This window comes from Rhinatrema bivittatum, chromosome 2 (genome assembly GCF_901001135.1).
Source record: "Rhinatrema bivittatum chromosome 2, aRhiBiv1.1, whole genome shotgun sequence".
In the NCBI taxonomy this organism is placed as follows: Eukaryota; Metazoa; Chordata; class Amphibia; order Gymnophiona; family Rhinatrematidae; genus Rhinatrema; species Rhinatrema bivittatum.
The window spans coordinates 271,131,408-271,146,276 of record NC_042616.1 but is presented as its reverse complement, the minus strand read 5'-3'; the positions used below and the strand labels follow the sequence as shown (position 1 = coordinate 271,146,276).

At 47.8% G+C, this 14,869-nt stretch overlaps 1 protein-coding gene across 2 annotated transcripts in view; it reads left to right on the top strand.

Moving 5' to 3' along the window:
- The window catches only part of VPS41 (VPS41 subunit of HOPS complex), a 413,500-nt gene that overhangs the window by 350,391 nt on the left and 48,240 nt on the right, over positions 1–14,869 (top strand). For both annotated transcript variants that reach the window (XM_029589524.1, XM_029589523.1), the window contains exon 25: positions 6,693–6,829. In XM_029589524.1, coding sequence (XP_029445384.1) covers positions 6,693–6,829 — 137 coding nt within the window. The remainder of the gene's footprint in view (positions 1–6,692; positions 6,830–14,869) is intronic.

The window sequence follows — 14,869 nt, the reverse complement described above, 5'->3', positions numbered from 1 at the left end:
ACATATTGGAATTAGTACTTATGCTGTGATCTCCTGCTCTGAAACCCCAATGGCACAAATACTGTACTAAGGTACCTCATACTAGTAGGGTGCACCATCAAGCTGGGAAGTCGTTTGTGATTTCCTTAGACTTTAGAGTCTTCTCATTGGACTTTGACTAGACTAACTAGCGATTCAAGCCAGAGGAAGGGTAATTTGCAAAAACATATCAATGTGTAAAACAGTGCTTTACTTGCAAAACTGAGGTTTTAGAAAATTGCCAATCCAATCTGCAAGAAATCTTATGAAAAATGTTGCCTGTTTGTGCGTTTTATTACCCATACTGCCGGAGATGATCCTAGGAGCGGAGTTAGGGAGGGGTTAGTACTCAAATGCGTACTAATATTCAGTATATTTTCAAAGGAGTTGCGCAAGGAAAATTAGCATATACGCACTTTACATTTTTTTGAAGGGGTGAATAAAGGTGAACTGGTAAATGTAGTGTATCTGGATTTTCAGAAGGCATTTGACAAAGTCCCTCATGAGAAGCTTCTAAGAAAACTAAAAAGTCATGGGATAGGAGGCGATGTCCTTTTGTGGATTATAAATTGGTTAAAAGACACGAAACAGAATAGGATTAACTGATCTGTTTTCACAGTGGAAAAAGGTAAACAGCGGAATGCCTCAGGGATCTGTACTTGGACCAGTGCTTTTTAATATATTTATAAATGATCTGGAATGGGGTATGAAGAGTGAGGTGATCAGATTTGTGGTTGACACAAAATTATGCAGAGTAGTTAAATCTCAAACAGATTGTGCTAAACTGCAGGAGCACCTTGTGAGAGTGGAAGACTGGGCATCCAAATGGCAGATGAAATTTAATGTGGATAAGTGCAAGGTGATGCATATAGGGAAAAATAATCCTTGCTATAGTTACACAATGATAGGCTCCATATTAGGAGTTACCACCCAGGAAAGAGATCTAGGCGTCATAGTGGATAATACATTGAAATCGTCGGTTCAGGGTGCTGTGGCGGTCAAAAAGGTGAGCAGAATGTTAGGAATTATTAGGAAGGGAATGGTGAATAAAACGGTGGATGTTTTAATGCCTCTGTATTGCTCCATGGTGAGACCGCACCTTGAATACCGTGTGCAATTCTGGTCGCGGCATCTCAAAAAAGATATAGTTGCACTGAGAAAAAGTACAAAGAAGGGTGACCAAAATGATAAAGGGGATGGCATGGCTTCTCTATGAGGAAAGGCTAAAGAGATTTGGACTGTTCATCTTGGAGAAGAGACAGCTAAGATGATAGAAGTCTACAAATTCATGAAAGAACTTGAACAGGCAAATGTAATTCTGTTATTTACTCTCTCAGACAATAAAAGGACTAGAGGGTACTCCATGAAGTTAGAAAGTAGCTCATTTAAAACAAATCAGAGAAAATTCTTTTTCATTCAACAGAATGAAAGTAGTTATGGATGTAGTAGTTACAGAAGATGTAGTTACGGCAGTTAATGTAATTGGGTTTAAAAAAGGTTTGGATAAGTTCCTAGAGGAGAAGTCCATAAACTGCTATTAATCAATAAGGAATAGTAGCTTGGGATCTATTTAATGTTTGGGTACGTGTGACTTGGATTGGCCACTGGGCTTGACCCAGTATGGCATGCCTTATGTTCTTAAGTTCTTGTGTTCTAGACAAGTATGCACATATTTTTAGTTTCATGCACACATTTACTGGCTCAAGAGAGGGGCAGTCTAGGGGTTTTAAAAGATACCCATGGAAGTTGCTATTTTATAAGAGACAAGCCGTTAAGCCCGTTAAAACGGGCTACATCCCTCTGTCTCTCACCTCCCCCTCATTCTCTCTCCCCTCCACCCCCTACCTCCCTCCCTCTCACCCACTCCTCCCTCTCCTCCCACTTAGTCCCTCCCTCCCACTCAGTCTCACTCCCTCCCTCCCCCTCTCTCCCTCCCACTCCCTCCTCCCACTCCCTCCCTCCCTCCCACTCCCTCCCTCCCTCAGTCCCACTCCCTCCCTCCCTCCTTCTCTCAGTCCCACTCACTCTCCCTCAGTCCCACTCCCTCCCCCTCTCCCTCAGTCCCACTCCTTCCCTCTCTCTCCCTCCCCCCTCTCCCTCAGTCCCACTCCCTCCCCCCTCTCCCTCTATCTCCCTCCCCCCTCACTCAGTCCCCCCCTCTCCTTCCCTCCCACTCCCTCTCCCCCTCTCACTCAGTCCCACTCCCTCTCTCTCCTCCCCTCTCACTCAGTCCCTCACTCTCTCTGTCAGTCCCTCCCTCTCTCTCTCCTCCCTCGCTGCCACCGCCGTTAAAAAGGGCTACATCCCTCTGTCTCTCACCTCCCCCTCATTCTCTCTCCCCTCCACCCCCTACCTCCCACCCACTCCTCCCTCTCCTCTCACTCAGTCCCTCCCTCCCACTCAGTCTCACTCCCTCCCCCCTCTCTCCCTCCCTCTCACTCTCCCTCAGTCCCACTCCCTCCCCCTCTCCCTCAGTCCCACTCCCTCCCTCCCTCTCTCTCACTCTCCCTCAGTCCCACTCCCTCCCCCTCTCGCTCTGTCCCACTCCTTCCCTCTGTCCCACTCCCTCCCTCTCCCTCAGTCCCACTCCTTCCCTCTATCTCCCTCCCCCCTCCCCCCCTCTCCCTCCCCCAGTCCCACTCCCTCCCCCCTCCCTCTATCTCCCTCCATCTCCCTCCCCCCCTCTCCCTCTATGTCCCACTCCCTCCCTCAGTCCCACTCCCTCTCTATCTCCCTCCCCCCTCACTCAGTCCCTCCCTCTCTATCTCCCTCCCCCCTCACTCAGTCCCTCCCTCTCTCTGTCAGTCCCTCCTTCTCTCTCTCCTCCCTCGCTGCCGCCGCCGCCGCTGCCACCCGCCGCCACCGGACGCCACCGCCACCCAACGCCGCCGCTGGACGCCGCCATGCCGCCGCTACCACCGGACGCCGCCGCCGCCACCCAATGCCGCCGCCGCCACCCAATGCCGCCGCCGCCGCTGCCTCCCGCCGCCGCCGCTACCGCCGCCGCCGCCGCCGCTGGATGCCGCCATGCCGCTGCCACCCGCCGCCGCTACCACCGGACGCCGCCACCCAACGCCGCTGCCGCTGCCACTGGACGCCGCCATTGTTTTTTCTTTTTTTCTGACGCTGGCTCAGACCGACGTGCTCGCCCGCACATGCGCGGTAGAGCTGGTCTCTACTGCGCATTTGCGGCACGTCGGTCAAGCTTCGTTTATTAGTATAGATATTTGTGAATAAAGTATCTAATTTATTCACGTTATCTTATACCTGCTTATTCATTGAAATCAAACGTGTCTATGTCTGCAGTTTTTGGGTGGAAGTTCTGTGTGAACTGATAGTGTTCAGAATGAAGTGCTAGAAGGTCTAGGTGAACTGGAGACAGAATGAACTGGAGAAGGTATTGGCGAACTGGTTGCAAGTATGCATCAAGAGAGAATTTTCAACTGGATGTATGTTCCCTGAATTACCCGGATCAGTCCAGACTCCTAGGTTTTGCATCCCTGCCAGCAGATGGAAAAAAGAGAGTTTTACTGGCACTGCTACATAACCACTTGTACCACTTGCAGTTCCTCAGTATTTCTCTGTCTCCTGCAGATGCTGGATGGTGCAAAACCTGCAGTTCTGCAGTCAGGAGACCGAAATTTTGTTCATTTGCTCAGAGTACGAGCCTTCCTCCCAGAGGGTGGTGGATCTTAGTGGGACTATCCCTGTTGGTTGAGGTGGATGAGCAGGGGGGTGGGTGATCCTTGTGTAGGCTCGATCCTGATTCTGTGAGGTGTAAATCTGGTAGTTCAGATCCCTCCCCTTCATGAGGCTGCTCAGGCGGCTACTGGCTCAGTTTAACTGGTTTTTGGGCTGTCTCTCTCTTGATGTTTTTTGGACAGCTCTGTGTTCTAGCCACTGAATAAAGTTTAAAAAAAAAAAGTGAGAAGCTTCTAAGAGCTTGCCAACTTGCTGCCTCTGTTGAGGCAGTTGGTGAGTGCAGCATGGTGCTTGCTGCATCGGCGGCTTTTTCAGGGCCAAGGTGAGAGCCGGTTATTTACAGATTGTGCGTGGCTCGGCGCACTCGCGTCTCAATCATGTCAGCTACTGCTCTGCGTGTTCCATTGGCGGTGAGGGGCCATCGGAAACTCCAGAGGCTGTGAAAAGAAAGAAAATGTCACCCCTTGCTGTTCCTCTAGCGCCGTAGTCTGAGCGCTGGCTGTAGGACCTGTTTCCTCTTGGCGCGGGAACGGCAGCCATTTTGAAAGCCCATGTGGCTTGGCTGCGCAGGCAGAGGGGATTTCCCTCTGAGACTCTCTCCATTATCTTAGGGCCCCGAGTAGCATGAGGTGGCAGAGGATGAAGGTAATACTCCTTTGTCTGTCCCTAGTCCTGCTTAGCTGGTACCCCAAGGTCTTTTTTTCTGATTTTGTGTTGCTCCTGCATGAGGCCTATTTGGCTCAGCAAGAGGAGGTGGCTTCTGGTATGGGGGCCTGGGCCTTCCCTGAGGGTCGCAATTTGGGTCCCAAATGCGGTTCGTCCCAGACAAAGCGGCCCGCGAGGGTTCAGTGCTTGTTAGATCCAGTTCTGACTTGAGAGGTACTGGCTGAAATTTCTGATGACTCCAAGGATCTGGGGGTGATCCGGAGGAGATCCCGATTTCTGAAGGGGATGACCCTAAGGTGGTTAGCCTTTTTCTTAAGGAGGAGTTTGGGCCATTTGATCCCTCAGGTTTTAGAGTAGCTCGGGGTCGAGGTCCCGTAGGAGTCCTGGACAGCCTGGGGGCCCGCCAAAAGCCTTCCCTTATAAGTCTGTCAGGATGCTTGCGGATTGAGAGTGGGGAACTCCCAACACAGGTTTAAGGGTCGGGAGGGCTACAGCAAAACTTTATACTTTGCCAGAACAGGCATTAGATCTGTTTCAGAGTATAAGTTTGCAGTATTTTATAAATTGTGCAGCTCCTGCTACGCAGCTCATAAAATGCTAGGATAAATGTCTGTGTGCCCACTTAAACGCGCATGCATGCATTAATGCGAATGGGTTGAAAGTTAGGCTCCCTGTGTGCAAATTTCCAGGAGAAATAATTTCAGATGTTTTAGCAGGTGTAACTGTGTGCCAGTGGCTTTGTACATAAGTCCGCTTTGAAAGTTGGGGTAGCTTTATGCGAGATGTTCCACAATGGCACCGAAGCTACTGTATCTTGCGGAAAATCTTCCGACTGCCATTATGATGGCATTGTGCATATTTGAATATGAGAAGCACAGTGAGCACCATGTTTGGCACCACTTAGCCGGATAAGTGGCAGAAGCTGAGTATGTACCCGAGATCAACAGCCACCATTTAGCCAGATAACTATCTAACTAAATAGTTAGCCGAGTGTGTGGCTGGCTATGACTGGTCATCCCTTAGACCTGTTCTAAAGTTAGTCAAATAGACCTATCTGGCTAGCGTTAGGTTTGCCTGGTATATTCAGCAGCTGAATATACAGGCTAACTTACGGGCTGATACAGTAAAAATGTAGGAGAGCGGGCAAACGCCTGCTCTCCCGGCGCGCGCATAGGCCACACTCCCGTACGCGCGATTCAGTATCTTAATTTATTTAAATTAGGCCCGGCGGTAAAAAGAGGCGCTAGGGACACTAGCACGTCCCTAGCACCTCTTTTTTGACAGAAGTGGCGGCTGTCAGCGGGTTTGACAGCCGACGCTCAATTTTGCCGGTGTCGGTTCTTGAGCCCGCTGACAGCCACGGGCTCGGAAACCGGATTCTGGCAAAATTGAGCGTCCGGTTTTCGACCAGACAGCCACCGGCCCATTTTAATTTTTTTTTTTTTTTTTTAATTTTTAACTTTTTTAAACTTTCAGGACCTCCGACTTAATATCACCATGATATTAAGTTGGAGGGTGCACAGAAAAGCAGTTTTTACTGCTTTTCTGTGCACTTTCCCGGTACCCGGGCGCTATTAGGTTCGGGGGGGTTGGATGCGTGTTTTGGACGTGCTATTACCCCTTACTGAATAAAGGGTAAAGCTAGCGCGTCCAAATGCCGGCTAACAGTGCGCTCCGTCGGAACGCACTGTACTGTATCGGCCCGTTAGTAGGATAGGTTTATCTGGCTAAATAGCTGAGTTGCACAGCAGCTGAATATGGAACTCAGTGTTTCCAGCATCGAAAGATGTTTGTTAGACTACTTCTCATAAGAAAATCTCTCTCTGGTACCTATTAGTAACAATGTTAGAACTTTTAAGATTTTCCCCATTTCTTTCCCTAATATGCAGTTGTAATGTAATTAGCTTGCATATCAAAGAGTCTTATAAAAATGAAATGGAGGTGGTCTCAGTTCGATCAAGGCATTTGGTTGATACATTGCTCACAATCAGCAAATTTTGATAGCATATGTTAGAAGAGCTAATTTTGTAGAATGTTCAATCTATAGGGCAATAAGACATGGCTGCTGAACATAGTGATATTCTAAATAGAAAAAGCCAAAAATAGTTAATTTGCTAAACATATCTTGGCATCTCAAATACCACAATTCTAGGAACAAAAATCCCAAAGAGACTTTAAAAGTTGTAAAATTTGTATTTTATTCACTGTTAAATGAGCTCAAAATTCTGACTGTCATTAAGTTTTATAAATTAGGTCTTACCTGATGCTCACTGTGAGGTTGATCTATTTTTTTTATGTCCCCACAGCTTTTATCACTGGCTTGCTCAACAACATTGGAACCCATGTTGATCCTATTCTTCTCATTCACCGAATTAAAGAAGGCATGGAGATACCTAATTTAAGGGACTCACTTGTGAAAATTCTTCAGGATTACAATTTGCAGGTAAGAGCTGTTCCCTGTACGTACCAGGATCAGTCCAGACTGCTGGGTTGTGTCTCCCTTCCAGCAGATGGAGTCAGAGAAAAAAGCTGAAAAGCACCCCCTCTTACACTGGTGTGTGCCACCTGCGATCCTTCAGTATTTCTCTGATTCCAGCAGATGAGGGTGACAGAAACTGCGGTCCTGATCCTTTAAAAAGAAAGCAAAGCAAACTAGAAATTAAAAGACCTAAGGATGTTTGTTTCTACCAGTGGCTAAATCAAGTTGTTAAAAAAAAAAAAAAAAAAAGTAGTTTTCTTTCTGGAGGTGGAGCAGACTCAGTCCTCCCGAGGCTGCGGCATTGGTTAAGACACGGCTGGGGTTAGATACCCCATTATCCGTTTTCCCGGAGCCACTTCTACCAGTGAGTAAGGGGATTTACTGGTGGGCTGGTCCCTCCCCCTTGAAACTTGAGGCGGCATAATTCCTTGGGGGGGGGGGGGGGGGGCGCGCTACCTGTGCCGCGAATGAGGTCCCAGGGGTGTTTTTTCCCCTGGGTGGCTGCATGTCAGCGTTTAAAAAAAAAAAAAAAAAAAAGAGTTATTTTTCTACCATGCGCACAAGTTTCATGGGGCTCCGGAGGGGCGATTTTCGCAAATTTTTTCGGCCTCATGCTCGCTCCCTATCCGCTGGTATGCCACAGGGTTCAGCGTGTTCAGCGTGCGGGGAGCCGATGGCGCGGCTCTCCCGCGATGGCCTTTGTACACGGTGCCTCCCGGCAGGGGAAGGACCGTCGGGGAGCAACAGCGGGTCGTTTTCAGCGTGCTCCCATGGCACAGGGAGGAATTCGCGCCTCTGCCAGCCTCAGCCTGCCCCGTCCCCGTCTAGCGTGGGAACGGTGGCCATTTTGCCTCCGCCACACTCCAGTGTAGAGCTGGATGCAGGGGGAGGGGAGATCCCCCTTCCACTCTCCCCGCCGAATTTGAGCCCTGTTAGACAGCGGCTCCTAGTGCGGGCCTCCCGTCCGAGCTCTGACCCCGCCCCTGTAGAGGGAGGGGGGGGCCTTAAAGGGGAGCTTCCCTTTTCTTCCAAATTTGTGCTTTTAATGCACAAGGCGTTTTTGGAGGCCGAGGCTGAGTTGTAGACTGAGGAGCCTCCGCCTTCGAACGTGGCTAGGCTTTCTGGGGGTTCCGATTCCTCCAGAGGGAGGACGGGCCATGCGGATTTGGATCTCTCTGGGATCCCGGCCTCCGATACACCGGATCCCCCTTCGCTGGACCCTCTCCTTCTGGATATTGACGGGGATGTTGATTTATTTAGTTATTTATTTAACAGTTTTTATATACATTCATTATGGATATCACATCGGTTTACAATAAACGAGAAACTATGCTTAAGTGGCATTTGACAGGTAACCGGAGAACAAATACTTACAATGCCAAGAACAAATACATACAATGCCAAGAACAATATATATGTCTATATGATTATATATATATATGTATATATATATATATATATATATATATGGGGAGATAAAAGTGGAGAGTAAATATAAAGGGACCTGTATACACAGCACTAAAATTACTTACAAGGTTGCTTATAATACACTAGGGGGAAAGTTATCAATTAGTTGCAGTAGTGAAAGTGGATTGAAGTTGTGAGGTACAGAATGGAGCGTGGCATGGTATAGGATAGAGAGAGGTATGGTGCAGAGTATAGCTTAGAGATTAGGTAAGAGCAGTGATGGCTGAAACGGCCCACCCCAGTTGAGGGGGATGACCCGAGGGTCCTCAGATTATTTCAGAGGGAGGAGCTTGATCATTTAATCCCGCATGTTCTGATGGAGCTTGGTATTGAGGCACCACAGCCGAGCTCAGAGCCTACCAAGGGGGGACCCCATTCTCTTGGGGCTTCGGGCCCCTCCTAAAGCTTTCGCTTTTCACCCTATGCTACTACAACTCGTGACCTGAGAATGGGAGGCTCCCGAGGCCAGCCTTCGGCTGGGGCAAGCCATGGAGAAGCTCTACCCGCTGCCAGACGAGTCCTTGGCCGTCCTTAGGGTCCCAAAAGTGGATGCGGCCATTTCAGCCATCACTAAGCGGATGACCATTCCAGTTGCAGGTGCTGCTGCTCTTAAGAATCTTCAGGATAGGAAGCTGGAGGTCCTTCTTAAGAGGATTTTTTAGGTCTCAGCGCTTTGCATTAGGGTGGTGGTCTGCAGTAGCCTCAAGCAAAGGACGACTCTTTGTTGGGTGCAACAGTTGCTCACCACGCAGGAGTTGCCTACAGCGGAAGCGAAGCAGGCAGATCGCATGGAGGTGGCTGTGGCTTACACCGCGGATGCCTTGTATGATCTTCGGGCATCCTCACGCATTGTGGCTTCGGCGGTCTCAGCTAGAAGGCTTCTGTGGCTCCGCAACTGGTCGGCTGATGTTTCCTCCAAGGCCCAGCTAGGCAATCTTCCCTTTAAAGGGAAATTCTTGTTTGGGGATGATCTGGAAACCCTTATCAAATCCCTAGGGGACAATAAGGTGTACTAGTTGCCAGAGGACAAGCCTTGAACCTCCAGGGCTTTTGGGTCAGCACGCCCTCTGTTCCGGGGACAGCACAAGTTTTGGCAGGGCAGGGCTCCGGCCTTCACTCCACGTCAGCCGTCGACGAAGTCTCAGGCTTGGTCTCATTCCTTTCGTGGCCGCAGGCCTCTCCGCGTCAGGGGTCCTCAGGGATCTTCCGGGGGCAAGTCCTGGCCCACTCCTCTGTTCCGGTGATAGGCAGCTGTCTGTCTTCTTCAAGGAGTGGGTCAAGATTACGTCGGACCAGAGGGTTCTAAGCATCATCAAACACTGCTACGCTTTGGATTTTGCACTTCCATTGTGGGATCTGTTCTTGATGTTGCCCTGCGGGGCCCGCGCGAAACTGACAGCGGTGACTCAAACCCTGGGCCGGTTGAAAGCGCTGGGAGCCATTGTCCTAGTCCCACCGGAGGAGTTCAGGACCGGCAGATACTCCATATATTTTGTGGTTCCCAAGAAGGAGGGCTCCTTCCGCCTGATCTTGGATCTGAAGAAGGTGAACAAAGCGATTCGGGTACCCCATTTTCGCATGGAAACTCTCCACTCAGTCACTGCGGCCGTCCACTCCGGTGAATATTTGGCTTCTTTAGACTGATGGAAGCGTATCTTCACATAGGGATCCGCGAACAGTATTGGTGGTTTCTCAGGTTTCTGATTCTGGACGAACATTATCAGTTTCAGGTGCTCCAGTTCAGATTGGCAACAGCTCCCCGCTTCTTCACCAAAGTAATGGTGGTAGTAGCTGCGGCTCTCAGGCGGGAGGGATTTTGGTTTATCCCTATCTGGACGATTGGCTCATCAGCGCAAAGTTGGAGGAGCTTTGCAGGGCAGCGGTTCAGTCGGTAGTGGACTGGCTTCAATCCCTCGGTTGGGTAATCAATTTTGCCAAGAGCCAATTAGTCCCATCCCAGGTGCTGAACTTCTTGTATGCTCGGTTCGACACATCTGTCGGCAAGGTCTTTCTCATGCAGGAGCGAATCGACAAGTTAATGGCGCAGATCCGGTGGCTGTTATCTCTACTGCTACCCCGGGTTTGAGATTACTTGCAGGTGCTTGGTTCTATGGTGTCTACTCTAGAGTTGGTCCCTTGGGCCATTGGTCATATGAGACCCTTGCAGAGGGTGTTACTTTCTCGTTGGGACCCAAAGTCGGAAGAGTTCCAGATCTGATTGCCGCTCTTGGAACCTGTCAGGTCCAGTCTCCATTGGTGGTTTATTCCGGCCCACATGCAGAACAGGATGGACCTTGAGGAGCCCCAGCGGGTGATTGTGACAACAGATGCCAGCCTCTCTGGCTGGGGTGCGGTTTGCCAATCAAGGGCAACACAGGGCCGATGGTCAGAGCAGTAGGTGAAATGGTCCATAAATCACTTGGAAACTAGGGCAGTATGTCTGGCGTTGTGCAGTTTCCTCTCCCTGGTGAGCCGTCAATCAGTGCGAGTATTGTCTGACAATGCGACAACATGGGCTTACATCAATCGTCAGGGGGGAACCAGAAGTCATCCAGTGGCATTGGAGACTGACCGGCTAATGCTCTGGGCAGAGCGCCATCTGGTCCTTCTAGCAGCTTCTCATATAGCTGGGGTCGACAACATTCAGGCAGATTTTCTCAGTCGCCAGCATCTAGATCCCGGAGAGTGGGAACATTCCGAGGAGGTGATGCATCTCCTGACTCGTCGGTGGGGTGATCCTCGCCTGGACCTGATGGCGACTCAGAGAAATGCGAAGGCAGCTCAGTTCTTGTCACAGGAGGGAACACGGGGCGGAAGGTGTCAACGTTCTGGTCCTGCCGTAGCCTCGTGCCATTCTGCTGTACGTCTTTCCTCCCTGGCTGTTGGTGGGCAAAGTCTTGTGAAGGATAGAGGCTCACACAGGCTCAGTCATTCTTGTGGTTCCGGAGTGGCCACTGTGGGCTTGGTTTGCGGATCTGATAAACTTAGCAGTGGACGGTCCTCTTCGGCTCAGTCATCTACTGAATCTTCTTCGTCAAGGTCCAGTATTTTTCGATCAAGTGGATCGCTTTTGTCTAGCGGCTTGGCTTATGAGAGGCGGCAGTTGAGGAAGAAAGGTTATATGGATTCAGTTATTTTCAACCCTTCTGCAGGCGCAAAAAACGTCTAGTTTGCTCACCTGTGTTCAAGTCTGTAAGGTTTTAGATTCCTGGTGTAGCGGGTTGAATGTGTCCCCGCGACGTGCATCAGTTGTCCATATTCTGGCATTCTTACAGGAGGGTCTGAAGAAAGGCTCGGCTTGCAGTTCTCTCACGGTTCGAGTAGTGGCCCTGGGGTGTTTGCAGGGAAAGATTGACGGGACATCCTTGGCGGCTCATCCGGATGTAACGCGTTTCCTGAGAGGTGCTAAATATTTGAACTCTCCGGCTCGTCCAGTGTGTCCTTCTTGGAGTTTGAATCTGGTTCTCCGTGGCTTGTGCGGTCTTCCGTTTGAGCCTTTGAAACAGGCCACCTTGAAAGACTTGACACTTAAGACGATTTTCCTGCTGGCTATCACTTTCGCATGGCGCATCTCTGAGCTTCAAGCGTTGTCCTGTATTCTCAGGTTTTCGGATTCAGGGGTGTCCCTTAGGACTGTACCCTCCTTTCTACCGAAGATCATGTCGGCGTTGCCTGCCTTTATGGATTTGGATCGGAATTCGCCTCAGGCTCGCGACTTGTGAAGATTAGATGTGCAGCAGATTCTGCTTCGCTATCTGGAGGTCACTAATGCTTTTCATTTATCTGATCATCTGTTTGTCTTATGGAGTGGTCCTAAGAAAGGACATAAGGCAACTAAAGCCACTATTGCCCGATGATTGAAGGAAGCCATAACTTCGAAATATATATTTCTTGGGTACGCAGTACCGGATGGTTTGAAGCGCATTCAATCCATTCTCAGGCGGCGTCTTGGGCGGAGAGTCAGTTTTGCCGCAGAAAATTTGCAGAGCGGCTACTTGGAAATCTTTACACACTTTTGCTCTGGATGTCCGTGCTCTGGATGGCGACTGTTTTGGCAGTAGTGTTCTTCGAGCGGGACTCTCCAGGTCCCACCCCATTTAAGGCAGCTTGGGTACATCCCAGTGGTCTGGACTGATCCTGGTACGTACAGGGAAAGGAAAATTTGTTCTTACCTGCTAATTTTCATTCCTGTAGTACCAAGGATCAGTCCAGATGCCCACCCATGGAATCTGGAGAGTCCGTTCGGTATCGTTTTCATTCTGCAGAATATTCTCAAGGGGACAGCATTCACGTTGCGTATGGAAGTACACCCTCCATGTACATAAGTTCCAGAAGTTATGCAGTTTTTTCATTAAGTGGTTTCATATAGCTGTTGGTTCTTATGTTGAGGTTATGATATGTTTCATTCTGCTATGGTATGGATTATACTGAAGGGATCACAGGTGGCACACCAGTGTAAGAGGGGGGTGCCTTTCAGCTTTTTTCTCTGACTCCATCTGTTGGAAGGGAGAACACAACCCAGCGGTCTGGACTGATCCTTGGTACTACAGGAACGAAAATTAGCAGGTAAGAACCAATTTTCCTTTAATGAATAGCAGAATGCTACAAGTTTGGAGCTTGGATATTATGAGGGCTAAACGGTTCAGATTGTCTGCATTCCTGCTCATTGTGTGAGAAAAAGTAACTGTTATATTCATAACCCTGGCATATGGTGGCATCTCCAGGTGATCTCTTCAGTTAGGCACACAATTTCCAGGCTCAGCTTGGCAGTTAAAAATGTTACATCTCTTACTACATCTAACCCTTAGTTTTAATCATACTCCATTCAGCCTGTTAATACCTAGCAATTTAAATGATGTCTCAAAAAGGTAAAGCAAAATTGCACCCTTGAAACATAATATATTAGTTTTTCCCATCAGAGTTCCTCTGAAAAGTGTTATGCTCCCTCTGCCATCTAATGCCAGTTGCCCTCCCCCAAAGTGTCTGCCCTTTTACTGTGAATCCATCTACTAGGATAAAAAATAATGAAATAGAGGCTAAAATAGAAAATAGTTCTGTTTGCTCAGTATTCATAATGCAAGAGAGCAAAATGTCACATCTCGGTTTAATGCATCTTTATGTGACATGATATTTGTTATAGATGCAGTTTTGATCTATACCTTTCTTCATAAATGTGACTAGATTTCAAGATTTCACCAGGTCAGTGCAGAATGAGCTAAAGGATGAGAATATCAAAGTATACTAGTCAATTATAGGTAGGATAAAAAACATTCATGTTTGTTTTTCAAAATTGTAAAATATTGGAGAATAGGGTGATATGTTTAGAGGGGAAAAGGGGGTGAGAGAAATAAATTCAAGCATACAAATGCTTCATAATCATATGCCCAAGCCCTAACTTTATTTAGGGAAAACAATCTGAAGACCCATATATTTAGCCAATACAAAAGACACCCCACATCGGCTGTCCAGATAGTCCAGTGAAGTTTGATGTACACAGGTTTAAAAGGTTTTTAAGTTTGAAGTTCACTTAGTGAAGATGTGCTCCTGAATCAAGCGCAAATTTGCCAAAAATCAGCTGATTTTGTAGTCTCTTGGTGAAGTGTTCATGACATTTCAACCCAAATATATGATCCAGATGAAATAGTTGTTTTTTTTTCTAAAAAAAATTAGGACTGGGCTGTATGATTGTGAAGTTCATGTGCACTTGCATTTGGTAGCACACAGTATGTACTTACACGATAACCATATGAAATTAACTGTGCTTTAATATATAGATGTGTTTGAACTTTTAGTTCTCACTTTGTAACGTTTCATATTTTCTTATAGAACTATTTTTCTGATCTCGTTTGCAGTTCTTTTTTTTTTTTTTTTTAATATAAATTAAACCCTTTCTTTCTATTTTATTGATACTTCATTACCCCTTCTCGTATCTGAAAACCACTGCTATGGTTGTATATCCATTCAGGGCGCACTTTTGAAACTCCCCACCTAGGTGCAAATTCTGACCTTGTGCCTAATTTCTAAAGGAAAAGTACTCAGAGTTTTGCACCTGCCTTTTGTGCAGGTGAAACTTCAATGGAAAATAACTGCTTAGATTTGAAAATACAATCTACGTGTGTCACTTTCCTCTCGCAGCCTAAAGCATGCCCCTGAGAATGTCTCCTCGCAGTCCAGCTAAAGTACATGTGCTGTGGAAGGCTGTGCCTACTTCTGAGCTGATTGGGGGGGGGGGGGGGGGGGGTGAACGACAGATTTCAGCCAGCCAGTTTACCTGGACAAATGGCTTTGAAAATTGTTCTCTTATGGAATTCCATGATTTTGCAAATAGTTTCATGTGATTCAGATAGCAATGGAATTATTTTATAAAGGAAAAATTAATGAACCATTGTTTTGAACTCCATTGTTTGCATCCTCTTATTTTTTTATTTATTTTTAGAGATTTTAAGAAGTAAAAAAAAAATATCCTCCAAATGGAAGTTACCTGAAGCAGTGATTAGCATAGTAATAATGACCTGAGGTGTCATCTTAAAGTAACTG